At 40.2% G+C, this 14,827-nt stretch overlaps 1 protein-coding gene across 1 annotated transcript in view; it reads left to right on the top strand.

The window, feature by feature from the left end:
- Positions 1–14,827, top strand: part of qars1 (glutaminyl-tRNA synthetase 1) — a 61,680-nt gene that overhangs the window by 19,702 nt on the left and 27,151 nt on the right. Inside the window, exon 7 of the mRNA XM_004914097.3 lies at positions 8,033–8,087. Coding sequence (XP_004914154.1) covers positions 8,033–8,087 — 55 coding nt within the window. The remainder of the gene's footprint in view (positions 1–8,032; positions 8,088–14,827) is intronic.

The following is a 14,827-nucleotide window of genomic DNA, read 5'->3' as shown; positions in this document are numbered from 1 at the left end:
AGGTAAAGCAGGGTGGTTTTGACCCTGCTTAAAGGGGTTGTTCTCCTTTGAGTTCACTTATAGTATGTTGTAGAGAGTATTATTCTAAGACTGCAATTGGTCTTTTTATTATTATTATTATTATTATTATTATTTTTTTTTTTTTATTATTATTATTGTGTGGTTGTTTAATTGTTTCACTTTTAGTTCAGAAACTCTCCAGTTTGGAATTTCAGCAGCAATCTGTTTGCTTGGGTTCAAATTACCTTAGCAACCAGGGAATGGTCTGAATGAGAGACTGGTATATGAATAGGAGAAGACCAGAATAGAAAAATAAGTAATAAAGAGAAACAACAACAATAACATTGTAGCCTCACAGAGCAATAATTTTTGTCTGCTGGGGTCTGTCACCCCCATTTGAAAGCTCTATAGAGTCAGAAGAAGGCGGCAAATACAGGGGCGGGCCAAGCTGACAGGCGCCCTAGGCAACCTGGCCAACCACATCACACTTGCAATGAGAAGTGGCGGTGGGGGCAGAGGGCTGTGGACTAGGGGTAGGCAGAAGAGGTACCTGCCTAGCGCCCCCTCCTCCATCTTGTTACGCCCTATGCAGGTGCCTCTTCTACCTACCCCTAATTCCAGCACTTAAAGGTGAAACCCCGCTTTAAACAATACATCCAAAATCACCCCTTGCCGCCTAACATTAATTTGAATTGGAAAAGCCTGACTTCACCCAGTGCTCACACAAGCATTTTTGGGCTGAAAAGAGCCAGTACTTGCATTGTCATGTGTTTCCTGTTTGTCATTATCCATAGGGGTCATAAATTGATGGTGCTAGTCAGTTTATGGAGGATTGGTCAGCTAAGGCAAGCAAAGCAACAGAGCCTAGCCACACACATGGCATATATGTGGAGAACACCCAAACCCTCTTAGGTTTCTGTACACTTAATGTGTATATGTCTATATATTTATTTAATACACAAAAGCTATGAATATCCTGTAAATGATAACCTTATAAACGGTGCTTAGTGATGTAATCAGTTATAATCAGTGCTTAGCGATGTATGTATGTATAACTTTATTTATAAAGCGCCACAAGGGTACGCAGCGCTGTACAATCTTACAGAATACAAAATTACACACAGGGAGGACAAGTGATATAATAAATAAATACAATAAATATATATATAAGTGCCATGTGGTATGAGACACAGTAGGAAGGAGGTCCCTGCCCTGTAGAGCTTACAATCTAGCGATGTCTTTTCTGTCACATGACTTTCTAAAACTTGCACACTAACACACGCACATCTCTATGTGTATGTGTGTGTGTGTGTGTGTGTGTGTATATATATATATATGTGTGTATATATATATATATATATATATATATATATATAATATATAAAATATATTATTGATATGCCCATTATAAACAGCAGAAGATAGAGATATATAGTACTGTGGCAAGTACCTGTGTGCGCTGGTGATTATTGTGGCCCAGTGAGCAGCAGACTGTGTAGCATTACCTTACCTCCGTGCCTGGGAAAATCTGAGTCAGATGCTTGGTCTAATTCTCCCTCCGTAGCCCTGACATGTCTGGCAGGCAGGAAAGCCATTGTGGGAGAGTTAAATGAATACAGATGCTGTGTCAGTCTGGGTAGGAGGAAATCAAACCAAAATACCCACAGAGAAGACTCCACTCCTCTCTTTACCTGAACTTAAAGGGGCAGTCTAACTTTTAGTATGTTATAGAAAAGCTAAATCAATTGTTATTTTGTTTTTTAAGTGAATTCCCTGCTTTTCTTCCTCACTCCAAACAGGGGTCACTGACCACCGAAGCAGAAAAAAAAAATTGCTCCGTAAGGCTCCAATATTATTGTTACTGTTACTTTTTATTACTTAGCTTTCTATTCAGGCCTCCTCCTATTCATATTATAATCTCTAATTTAAACCAATGCCTGGTTGCTAGGGTTACTAGCAACAAGATCACTGCTGAAATTCCAAGCTAAAAAGACCAATTGCAATTTGTATAAGAAATATCACTCTCTACATCATACTATGGGGAGTAATTCGCCCACCACAAGTTGGGCAGCACTGCATTAGATTTAAATTGTCAACTTTGGTATGATGGCCCTCATATTTGTACTCCTCTCTGTGATTTGTCTGCTATATTTATCGGTTGGATTTTCCATTTCCATTTCCATAGATAAATAGCATTATTATTTTTTTTGACCACTAGGAGTGCTGTTTTTGTTTTGTTTTTGTTTATTGTATTACAGTCTGTGGGAAAGGATTTGATGAGCAATATGGCACCTCCCTTGTGTCTGTGCAGTTAATCATAACGGAAAGCAGTGCTATCTGTATTAATAAACCTAATTATTGGGGGTTGAGTTATGGTAAAAGTCTATCACAGGAAGAACTATCTGTAACTTCTCAGGGTTCATAAAACATCTAGTCTGTGAGCCCCTAGGTAAAGAACGTTCTGGGAACATAATATCCCTATACTTAGTATAATGCCATATAAATGGAAAATAAATCCTGCTGATATTATCCCCAAAAGAGACTAATTTGGATCTCCAACTATACTAAAAATAAATTATACATTAAATAAACTGAAAAGGATTGTTTTGCCTCCAATAAGGATTAATTATATCTTAGTTGGGATCAAGTACAAGGTACAGGTATGGGATCCGTTATCCGGAAACCCGTTTTCCTTTATGGAAAGCCGTCTCCCATAGACTCCATTTTGATCAAATGGTTTAGAATTTTTAAACTGATTTGCTTTTTCTCTGTATTAATAACATAATTGATAATTGATCCCAACTAAGATATAATTAATCTTAATTTTTGGGTGTAAAACCACCCTATTGAGTTTTATTAATGTTTTATTTAGTAGACTTAAGGTATGGAATAGCCTTGGTCCCGAGCATTTTGGATAATGGGTCCTATACCTGTACTGTTTTATTATTACAGAGATAAAGGGAAATGGGAATTATTTTATTAAAAAGGAGTCTATGGGATATGTTATGCCTTCTGCATAACAGGTTTTCAGATAACGGATCTCATACCTGTACTTGGCAGAGTTGCAAGGAGATAATTACAAATTATTAATATAAATAAATAACATTATTAGTGTGGGAATCCCTGTCACATGCAATTAAAAACAAAAAAACAGCAAGTTGGTTTTCTGTTATTCAAATGCAGGTGTTATTTGAGCTTGTTGCTAATGTGAACGGGGGGAAATAAAGCCCCCCAGCCGCACACCTACACAGTAGCACATGTATTAAACCCATTAGGGAGCTGTTTTCCTAAGAGCTTATTCGGCGTAGCTTATGGTTTGTGGCTGCAGACTGAGCCCTGGGAAATGTGAGGAAACTCTGCATTATAGATGGAATAATGGATTGGGGCACAGCATCCCACAGAAGGAGGATTAAACAGAACGTGCCAGTAAAACGTGACTCCGAGTGGAAACGGGAGACTATTAAAAGACTTAGTAAGTGCGGAGAATGTGGGAAGAGACAGGCACAGCGGGCTACACAGCTCTCTCAATGGCTTGTGCTTCCTTCTGGCACTAAATACATTTACAGGGGGTACAAACCCAAAAATAAAAGTGTTGCCTAATGAAAGAAAATGGGATTCTATAAACCTTCCACTATACATTTATTATACGTGTTATAGGTTATTTGTGCATGCAGTTGAAAAGCAGTACAGGTATAGGACCCGTTATCCAGAATGCTCGGGATCAAGGGTATTCCGAATGAGGGGTCTTTCTGTATTTTTGATCTCCATACCTTAAGTCTACTAAAAAAAATCAGTAAAACATTAATAAACCCAATAGGATTGTTTTGCCTCCAATAAGGATAAATTATACCATATTTGGGATCAAGTACAGGTACTGTTTTATTATTACAGAGAAAAGGGAATCATTTAAGCATTAAATAAACCCAATAGGGCTGTTCTGCCCCAATAAGGGGTAATTATATCTTAGTTGGGATCAAGTACAGGTACTGTTTTATTATTACAGAGAAAAGGGAATCATTTAAGCATTAAATAAACCCAATAGGGCTGTTCTGCCCCCAATAAGGGGTAATTATATCTTAGTTGGGATCAAGTACAGGTACTGTTTTATTATTACAGAGAAAAGGGAATAATTTAACCTTAAAATAAACCCAATAGGGCTGTTCTGCCCCAATAAGGGGTAATTATATCTTAGTTGGGATCAAGTACAGGTACTGTTTTATTATTACAGAGAAAAGGGAATCATTTAACCATTAAATAAACCCAATAGGGCTGTTCTGCCCCCAATAAGGGGTAATTATATCTTAGTTGGGATCAAGTACAGGTACTGTTTTATTATGACAGAGAAAAAGGATATTGATTTAAAAGAGTTATTAGATTAAAATGGAGTCTATGGGAGACAGGCTTTCCGTAATTCGGAGCTCTCTGGATAACGGGTTTCCGGATAACGGATCTGATACCTGTATTTGTTCTCTGGTTCTGACTGTTGAAACTGTTTAGCTGAAGTCAGTCTTGCATGCTCCTTCACAGGCCTGCGAATCAGCTGGCTTCTGCTACATTGTTTCAACAGTCAGATCCTGCCAGGGCAGAAAATATAGAGGGACAGACAGATACCGAGTCCAGTTATGTTCAGCCCAGAGTAGTGACAAGGAGAGATCAACATAGGTATTCCCTGCTGGAAAATGTAACTTCCCTTCCATCTGTTGCGTGCATCCAGCTATGCAGCCAATGTGATGGGTACATGTCTTCCTGGGAAGTGAGCAATTAGCATAACGAGAAAGCTTCCCACCGGCACATCCTCAGTGGTGCGGGCTTCTAATCACTTGCAGCACTGGCTCGTACCACATGACTCACTCAGGAGAGGGGGAAAATGGATGTTTGGGTTTAAGCGTTAACCTTTATTGCTGAGCCGGCTCCTCCTATCTCTGTTATCACTTAAACCCAGAATTGGGCTTTTTCCTGTTTTCAGTTTGAGAACAAAAATATGTTCAGTAGGGGTTTTATAGACTAAAGCTGGCCGTATACGTACCGATATAATCATATGAAACGTAGTTTTGTATGGTTTTCGGACCGTGTGTGAACTCCAAATTATCGTCCCGACAGTTGTCATACCATGGCGATTTGGTCGATCAGGTCGACTAAATAATTTGGGTCGGATAACAATAAAATCTGCGCATGTATTGTGTATCTGATGATATCCTTGGGGGGCCTACAGTGCATTTCTGGGACGTTTCTTCACTATGATTGGTGCTGCCAACTATTTCATGTACAAAACGTCCTCCAATTTGTTATTTTTATGGCTTTATCCTGCAATGAATGTTGCTTTTAAACGCATGACTGATATCCGAATGTTCATCAGAAGAAGACTAAAATCTGAACGTGTATGGCTGGCTTAAACCGGAGACCCTGGGGGTTATTGGGATTAAGCTTCAGTCCTTCCCCACAAAAATAAAATATCCAGGATCCCCCTGGCCCAACCAAGGCTGCCCTACTAATACAAACTCTATCCTGCTGCTGTGTTGGTTATATAGCCATGCTTATTTTATATTCATATTTGCTTTTGGCTTGGTCTTCATGCAGCTCCATTAGTGGTTAGCAAGTATTTCATAAAGGCTAATGTAGGATGCTGGGAGTTGTGGCCACATGTTGGACATCTTTGATCTTGTTCCAATTGTTTTGTATTAAAATATAGATATATTGTATATTATATTATATTAATACACATAGGGGCACATTTACTAACCCACGAACGGGCCGAATGCGTCCGATTGCGGTTTTTTCGTAATGATTGGTAATTTTGCGATTTTATCGTATCTTTTGCGATTTTATCGTATCTTTTGCGATTTTTCGTATCTTTTGCGATTTTTTCGTATCTTTTGCGATTTTTTCGGCGTCTTTACAATTTTTGCATAAAAACGCGAGTTTTTCGTAGCCATTACGAAAGTTGCGCAAAGTCGCGATTTTTTTGTGCGAAACGTCACGCCTTTTAAGTTTTAACGCTACGAAAAAGGCGCGACTTTGCGCGCAAGTGTTAACGCTACGGAAAAATTGCGACTTTGCGCAACTTTCGCAATGGCTACGAAAAACTCGCGTTTTTACGCAAAAATCGTAAAGACGCCGAAAAAATCGCAAAATTACCGAAAAAGTCGCAAAATGTTCGTTTCCAATCGGAATTTTTCCAATTCGGATTCGAAATCGTGTCTTAGTAAATCAGCCCCATAGTCTGACTTCTAGGGAGAGTGCAGTTTTTTTATTTTTTTATAAAGGACCAAGAACATGGGACAATGCAGTTCCGGGGAGACCAATGCTGCCAGCAGAGTCATTGCTGTATCCCAGGGACTCAATATATGGGCCAAGACCCAAACGTTCTTCCTCCAATTGGATATAGTAATTAAAACAAGGTGCAAAACTGGTTCTAAACCAGTTTGAGGGTCATAATGCTTATGCCTTGAGTTAAAGGGGTTTAATCATTTGCCTTCTCCTTCTTTTCAAGTTTGAAGATTCTTTTCAAGTTTCAAATAAAGGTTACTGACCCCGGCAGCCAAAAACTATTGCCCTGAGGCTACAATTTTATTGTTATTGTTACTTTTTATTACTTATGTTTCTATTCTAGTCCTCTCCTATTCATATACCAGTCTCTCATGTAAACCACTACCTGGTTGCCAAGGTAATTTGAACCCTAGCAACCAGATAACTGCTGAAATTCCAAACTGGAGTTGCTGAACAAAAAGTGAAATAATTTAAAAATGACAAATCATAAAAAATAAAGCCCAATACAGGTATGGGATCCCTTATCCGGAAACCCCTTATCCAGAAAGTTCCAAATTACGGAAAGGCTTTCTCCCATAGACTCCATTATAAGCAAATAATTCTAATTTTTAAAAATGATATCCTTTTTCTCTGTAATAATAAAACGGTACCTGTACTTGATCCCAACTAAGATATAATTACCCCTTATTGGGGGCAGAACAATCCTATTGGGTTTATTTAATGGTTAAATGATTCCCTTTTCTCTGTAATAATAAAACAGTACCTGTACTTGATCCCAACTAAGATATAATTACCCCTTATTGGGGGCAGAACAGCCCTATTGGGTTTATTTAATGGTTAAATGATCCCCTTTTCTCTGTAATAATAAAACAGTACCTGTACTTGATCCCAACTAAGATATAGTTACCCCTTATTGGGGGCAGAACAGTCCTATTGGGTTTATTTAATGGTTAAATGATTCCCTTTTCTCTGTAATAATAAAACAGTACCTGTACTTGATCCGAACTAAGATATAATTGCCCCTTATTGGGGGCAGAACAGCCCTATTGGGTTTATTTAATGGTTAAATGATTCCCTTTTCTCTGTAATAATAAAACTGTACCTGTACTTGATCCCAACTAAGATATAAATGATCCTTATTGGAGGCAAAATAAGCCTATTGGGTTTATACAAAATTTAAATGCAATTTAGCAGACTTAAATTATGGCGATCCAAATTACCGAAAGATCCTTAATCCGGAAACCCCAGGTCCCGAGCATTCTGGTTAATAGGTCCCATACCTGTACCAGGTTTTCTCAGAATATTACTCTACATCATACTAAGTTAACATTTTTCTCTGAGAAGCCGAGTTAAGAACCACTGTTGTAGCCAGTTAGTAGGGTTGAATCACACCAGCATCCAATATTTTTTATGCTGCACCCCAACTTGCACCAATAATTCTTGAGTTCTATTGGAAACTGACCCAATGGAGTATGTGGAAAGGGATACAATGCACCAGTCTGCTTCCTTCAACTGTGGCTTATTACTGCAAAATACTTGCTTGTACCCGAGTCCTTCTATGCTTTTTACCCTTGCCTCATTCTTTTTCTTTCCTCCCTCGTGTCCCCCATTCTCTTCTTTCCTTTCTTTTCTTCTTGTTAATGTTAATGCAATTTTTTTTTAGTTTGGAAAATTGAAAAATAAAATCTTTAAAAAAAAAAATGATGGCTTATAGATCCCTCCCCAACTTACTCACACCTGCTTGTTTATTTGCTTGGCCCTTCAGGTGACAAAGCCAAAAGCTGCAGAGCCAGAGAAGAAAGGCAATGCCACCGTGAATGGTAAGTTTTGTGTTTATTTAATATTTCCTCATGTTTGTACCTTTTGTTATTGTTGTAGTGACTGAATTCTCCCCTGGGCACTTGGCATTTATTGCCTCCATATCTGGCATTCTTGTACCTAAGTGTCAGATCTGTATTGCTATTGAAGACATTATGTAATATGGCAGAGAATGATGGCAGATGTCTGTTCTTCAGTGGATGCTGGGAGTTGTAGTTTAACAGCATGTAAGGTCTGGGGGAGGCACTTCTCTAACCAGGTAATAAGCTCACATTTGATTTCAAATCCTTCGGAACTGCAACGTCCTCTCCCGTCATACAATCTTTCCATTGCAGCGGTGTCTAAAAGTAGCTTGGAGGTTAAAAAAAACACTCATTCATAGCTTTGTTTCCATTTGCCACGGGGCCCTTTTTATGTCTGTTTACATTCTTGCTGAATTGCATCACATGCCAGACTAGGAGACCATCTAAGTACGGCTCCCAGGTTGCCATGGAATAGCAAAATAGGGCATAATGTAACACCCACAAAGTCCTGGGGGGTTGCTGTTTTGCAGGCTGCTTGTGGGCACAGCCCCTGGCACATATAGGGTACTCTCATTTACTCTTCCAAGGTAAGGTGCATTGACATCATGGTGATGTGTGCACAGAACATTAGGGTTATCCTGGTTCTAGATACAACGCCATGTGTCTTGTGCGTTATCATTCATACCTAAATAAGTCCCTGTTACAAAAGTGTGTGCTCTGTGCCCTGCAGGGAGTATTGGCTGTGTGGCTCCTGCACCCCTGAGATAAATATCTTTAGGATAGTTTAAACTCATAGACATCCTGCTTATTTTATGGCAGCCTGTTACCCTGAATTCTTCCAAGAACCAGAGGTTACTCTATGTGGGAGCTTTGGGGTTATTTGGGGGGGGGGGGGGGTTTAAGAGGGGATCTATTATCCAGAATGCTCAGGACCAAGGGCATTCTGGATAAGGGGTCTTTCCATAATTTGGATCTTCATACTTCAAAATAAACTTCACTTCACTAAATCTTGTTTCCTTCAGACTTGGAAATAGACAATCAATATAAGCAAGCAGCTGCCATTTTGTGCACAGAACATTCGGGTTATCCTGGTTCTAGATACCACGGATTAATAGTCTACTAAAAAATCAATAGAACATTAATTAAACCCAACAGGATTGTTTTGCCTCCAAAAAGGATTAATTATATCTTAGTTGGGATCAAGTACAGGTACTGTTTTATTACAGAGAAAAGGGAATCATTTAACCATGAAATAAACCCAATAGGGCTGTTCTGCCCCCAATAAGGGGTAATTATATCTTAGTTGGGATCAAGTACAGGTACTGTTTTATTATTACAGAGAAAAGGGAATCATTTAACCATTAAATAAACCCAATAGGGCTGTTCTGCCCCCAATAAGGGGTAATTATATCTTAGTTGGGATCAAGTACAGATACTGTTTTATTATTACAGAGAAAAGGGAATCATTTAACCATTAAATAAACCCAATAGGGCTGTTCTGCCCCCAATAAGGGGTAATTATATCTTAGTTGGTATCAAGTACAAAGTACTGTTTTATTATTACAGAGAGAAAGGAAATCCGTTTTAAAATCGAAATTATTTGATTACAATGGAGTCTATGGGAGACGGGCTTTCCATAATTGTGAGCTTTCTGGATAACGGTTCCCATACCTGTATAATAAAAGCATAAAAAGTTGTATGATAAAAGTCCTTTTTGAATTAAACAAGAAACGCAAATTCATTTTTATATTAACACATTAAAACCTATTATAAAGGCATTTAAAATCATACATCAAAAATCATATATTGCCTGCCCCACCTTTATGCCTTTGGCATAGAGGCGGGGCAGACAATTACTTAAACTTTCCATTCAGCACTCGCATTCCCCCCTCGCTTCTCACCATCTAATTGTGTTGCCTGTGCATGGGCATCCGGTCCCCCATTCTGGCTCATACATAAGATTTTGGGGTAATACAAAGCTTGTATTTATAACAGTGGCCACAAAATGGCAGCTGCCTACTTATTGTGATTGTCTATTTCCAAGTCTGAAGGAAACCAGATTTAGTGAAGTGAAGTTTATTTTGCTTGACAAACACAATAGAAAAGAAATTGGAATTATTGTCAGTTGGGCAGGACTGAAATTTTTGATCAGATGCCTTTGAAGAGGCCAAACATTGTAGGGGTTGTTAGACCTTTAGTATGATGTGGTTGATATTTTGAGACAATTTGCAATTGACCTTTATTTTTTATTTATGATTTTTGAATTCTTTGGCTTTTTTGTTCAACAGCTCTCCAGTTTTGAATTTCAGCAGCTGTTTGGTTGCTAGGGTCAAAATTACCCTACCAACTAGGCAGTGGTTTGAATGAGGGACTAGAATATGAATAGAAGAGCCCCTAAATAGAAAGATAAGTAGTGACAATAACAGTTATGTTTTAGCCTGCTAAAGCAATCAGTAGAGTCAGAAGAAGGCAAATAATGTAAAAACTATTAAAAAGAAAAATAAAGACCAACTGAAAAGTTGCTAAGAGTTGGCCATTCTATAACTTACTAAAAGTTAACTTGAAGGGGAAATATCCCTGTAATGCAAAATCATCAGCTCTTGACTTGATAGGGAAAGATTGTAATTGTAGCGTGTATGGCCACCTTTAGTCTGAATGTATATGATGTTTTGATGAGAGTAGTATTCTCGGGTTAATTTTAGACCCATGGCAAATAGAAAGTGCAAGCAACTCCCAGCACCTCCCTTGAGCCGTTATTGCTTGAGATTACTGGGGGCCGCCATGTGCAAGAGTCTAATTTGAAAGTAATGATTTCACTGAAACTGAGGAGATTTCATCTTTAACCCATCGGCTGCCTGTGGGAGGTGGGAGAACACACACTCTCTTTTCCAGTTGGCTCCGGGCCACAGCCCCCCCCCCCTCTCCGCCAGTGGCAAGGAGATTGTTTATCTAGCAATTAGAACAGCCAGTTAACAAGATTTTCAAGAGGCCTCTGTGGGCTGCACGGAGTCTGAAGTTTGTCTCTTGAGGTTCTACAAGGTGACATTAAATCGCTGGCTTCTGCCAGTTGGGATCCTTCCCTGCTCACAAAAAGACCACTTTCACTCCTTCTCTTCCCCCCCCCCCCCCTCCTATGTCTCTCTAATTTAATAGCAGACGCCAGCTTAAATGAGAAAATATGCCTATTTACAACATTTAAACAGCTCTGTGAAACTGTAGCCTTCTCAGCACTGGCATTCACCGTCATTCAGTGCTTCCCTGCTGTGTGTTGGCATTGCCTTGTTATTGGATGCCAGGAGCAGCTTTCTGTTTTGCAAAATAGAAATGTATGGGATCATTCTGTTTTACTTGAAAACCCTCTCATTCAGAAGATACAAATGAATTAACCCCTTTCCTACCGGAGGAGCTTTTAATTGTGCATGAAGCTACAGGGTACAAAATGGCAAGGCAATTGATGGGTTTAGAGCAGGGGTCGGGAACCTTTTTGGAGAGCCATAAACACCACATATTTTAAAATGTAATTCTGTGAGAGCCATACAATATGTTTGGCCGCGGATGCTGTGGGGCAAGGTAGGGTGGGTCCCAAGGATGCGGATGCGATGTGGAGGAGGGCGTGGCCTGCGCTCGGCGGATAGAAGACGCGTTCTAAGCCTTAGAACACATCTTCTATCCGCCTAGTGCAGGGGCAAGGTAGGGTGGGTCCCAAGGACGCCCGATGCGATGCGGAGGAGAGCGAGGCCTGCGCTCGGCGGATAGAAGACGTGTTCTAAGCCTTAGAACACGTCTTCTATCCGCCAAGCGCAGGCCATGTCCCCCATTATTTTTTTTATTAAAGATTTGGCAGCGAGCCAGATGCAGCCATCAAAAGAGCCACATCTGGCTCCCGAGCCATAGGTTCCCCTACCCCTGGTTTAGAGCAATTGTTTAAATAGGTGGTACCCTATCCCTTGGGGGGGGGGGGGGCAGTTTTACAGCTCATTAAAGCTGCTTGGCCCAGTTCTTAATGTACAGGCTTGTTTGTTTGTCATTGATTAGTACCGTGCCATAGCAGCGGCTTTACTCCGGCAGTGCTCTGTGCATTAATGCCGCTCAGGGTATACAGAAGGGGAAATTACCGACCACCAAGGGCAGTACTGCCAGAAATCACTGGCTACCAAGGGCAGTACTGCCAGAAATCACTGGCTACCAAGGGCAGTACTGCCAGAAATCACTGGCTACCAAGGGCAGTACTGCCAGTAGCCAGTAGAACAAATGCCATCAGCAGTGACGTTAGCCATAAGGTAACCATACCCCACACCAGTTGCATGGGATATGGCTGAATTGCTAGATTTCACTTTTCGACTCTTGGGCTGGGTGGGGCAAGGGCCAATTAAGAGACCGTTGTTCGTTAACCCCTTAATACCTGCACATTATATATGCACATAACAGGCATGCAAAGGTAGTGCAACAGGGCCGTTTCAGAAGCTGGCTAAAAGGGGCCCTTGGCTCCACACCAGATAAGCTAACTTTTAGAGTACTGGTGAAATGGTGATAGTATAACCTTTGAGGTTCCTGTGATATAAGAGACCGGGCCCCAACAATGGCCCCTATGCTTTTTTTTTTTTTTTTTTTGCATTTGAATTGCTCAAATAGACAGAAAGGTCATATATTGTATGGGGTAGTTAAGAAGTATGGGAAAATAAAGTCTATTCAGAAATATATATTTTTGTCTTCAAGGGGTGGTTCATCTTCAGGTTAACTTTTAGTATGTTATAGAATAGCCTATTTTTAGCAACTATTCAGCTAGTCTTCATTTTTTATAGTTTTTGAATTATTTGCCTTTCTCTTCTGACTCTTTCCAGCTTTCAAATGGGGGTCACTGACCCCGGCAGCCATAAAATTATTGCTCTGTGAGGCTACAATTTTATTGTTACTTTTTATTACTTATCTTTCTATTTAGGCCCTTCCCTACTCATATTCCTGTCTCTCTTTCAAACCTGGTTGCTAGGTTAAATTGGACCCTAGCAATCAGATAGCTGCTGAAATTCCAAACTAGAGAGCTGCTGAACAAAAAACAAAATATTAAAAAAAAAAAAAAGTTAATAAAAATTGAAGACCAACTGCAAATTGTCTAAGAATAGCACTTTCTACATCCTAATAAAAGTTAATTTAAAGGAAAAACCATCATTGTGTTATCTGCAAAGTATTCAGAGTAACCATTTTCCATGCATAGTGACAATAAAAATGACATTGTTTGACTCCCACTAGATTGCGTTCTGTGTCCCTCTATCATATATTCCCATATAAAAATACCATTATAGTCTGAGATTCTTTAAGGGAAAATATACCCATAGTATTGCTTTCTATTTACTGAATTGGTCTGTGTTGTATAAAATCTACAGGGTTTAGGTACCCTGCACAGAGAGCCAATTTGTCTGCATGTTTGCTGCCATATTAATTACTCTGATGAGGAGATCAAATAAAACATTGGTCCTAGTGGTCAGATTCTGTAAAAAGGAACAATGATGACTTTGTTGTAATAATCAGTAACATTATTATAACAACATGATTGTTGTAATAATCAGCAACTGGAAAACTCACAGAACTGTAACCCAAAAATTGGGAACTACAGATCCCTGCGTGCCATTCTATCCACCATTACTGGGAATTTTTTTCGCCAGCTGTACGCCGGGCACCCCTTTCAGCGAGAGCCGCCAACTGCAATGCACATTGTCTTGACTCATTAGTGGCTGTGGCGGTAAATGAGCCGTTGCTGTATCCCCCCGGGGATAGCCCGTGAGCTCACGGGTCTGGCAAGCACTTCATATCGCGATCCATTGATCATTTTCTTGGAAAGTTAAGAAAGAGTATAATTGAGCGGGGCCGAGCGGCTGGGGAGGGGTGGTCGCAGGAGAAGGGCTGGGGTTTCTATGCAGCTCTGTTGGTTTTCTTGGAAAGCCTCAGCCAAAGCTAAACAGGCTGTCAGTTGTGAGAAGCTGCAGGCGCTGGAGTGGGTGGCAGACACACATGGCTCTGTCTAGGCATTTTCTAGAGCCAATGCGCTTTCATGCCTCATGTTGCCTATTCTTTCATGCACAATAATGTGGCTGCACGCCAGGCAAACAGCATTTGTCGAGCAGCAGCTGAATGGTTAATGGGAAATCTAATGCAGATGTCAATTTCGATTGCACTTGGCAAGGCTTGTGGTGATTTATTATTGCACTGTTTTGTTTATATCATTGCTTGGATTCGCCACACTCGCCGTCAGGGAATTGTGCTTTGCTTTGTGCCCTAAATGTGGCTTGTATTTGTACAGGCCCACGTGGGACACACACACACGCCACGGGTTTGTAGCTTGTCTGCATGGAGACGCCACAATATACAAATCATAGTGCAAGCGCCTATTACTGTGTAATGTAAGGAGAAGGGGATGCATACACCCTCACCTCTTGCTGGCCAATAGCTTCAATTGAAGAGAAACTATACCCCCTTAAGGGCTGTGACAGATGGGGATGGCGACTAATCTCCCCGAAATACCATCCCACTGGCTAGAATATAAATTGCCGGTGGGATGGCATACGCGGCGGCGCGATTTGCCGAAGTTCCTAGTGAGGCAAAATTTTTGTGGAAAACATTGTTTCCCCCAGCTAGAATGCGGGCTCTATAAGCCTGTACATCCAGTGGTGGAAATACTTTTTCAGAGATAGGTGCTCTTTAAAGCATTTTGATAATAGTATTTT

The sequence above is a fragment of the Xenopus tropicalis genome, chromosome 4, assembly GCF_000004195.4.
Source record: "Xenopus tropicalis strain Nigerian chromosome 4, UCB_Xtro_10.0, whole genome shotgun sequence".
Taxonomy (NCBI): Eukaryota; Metazoa; Chordata; class Amphibia; order Anura; family Pipidae; genus Xenopus; species Xenopus tropicalis.
This window is presented reverse-complemented; position numbering and strand designations above follow the sequence as displayed.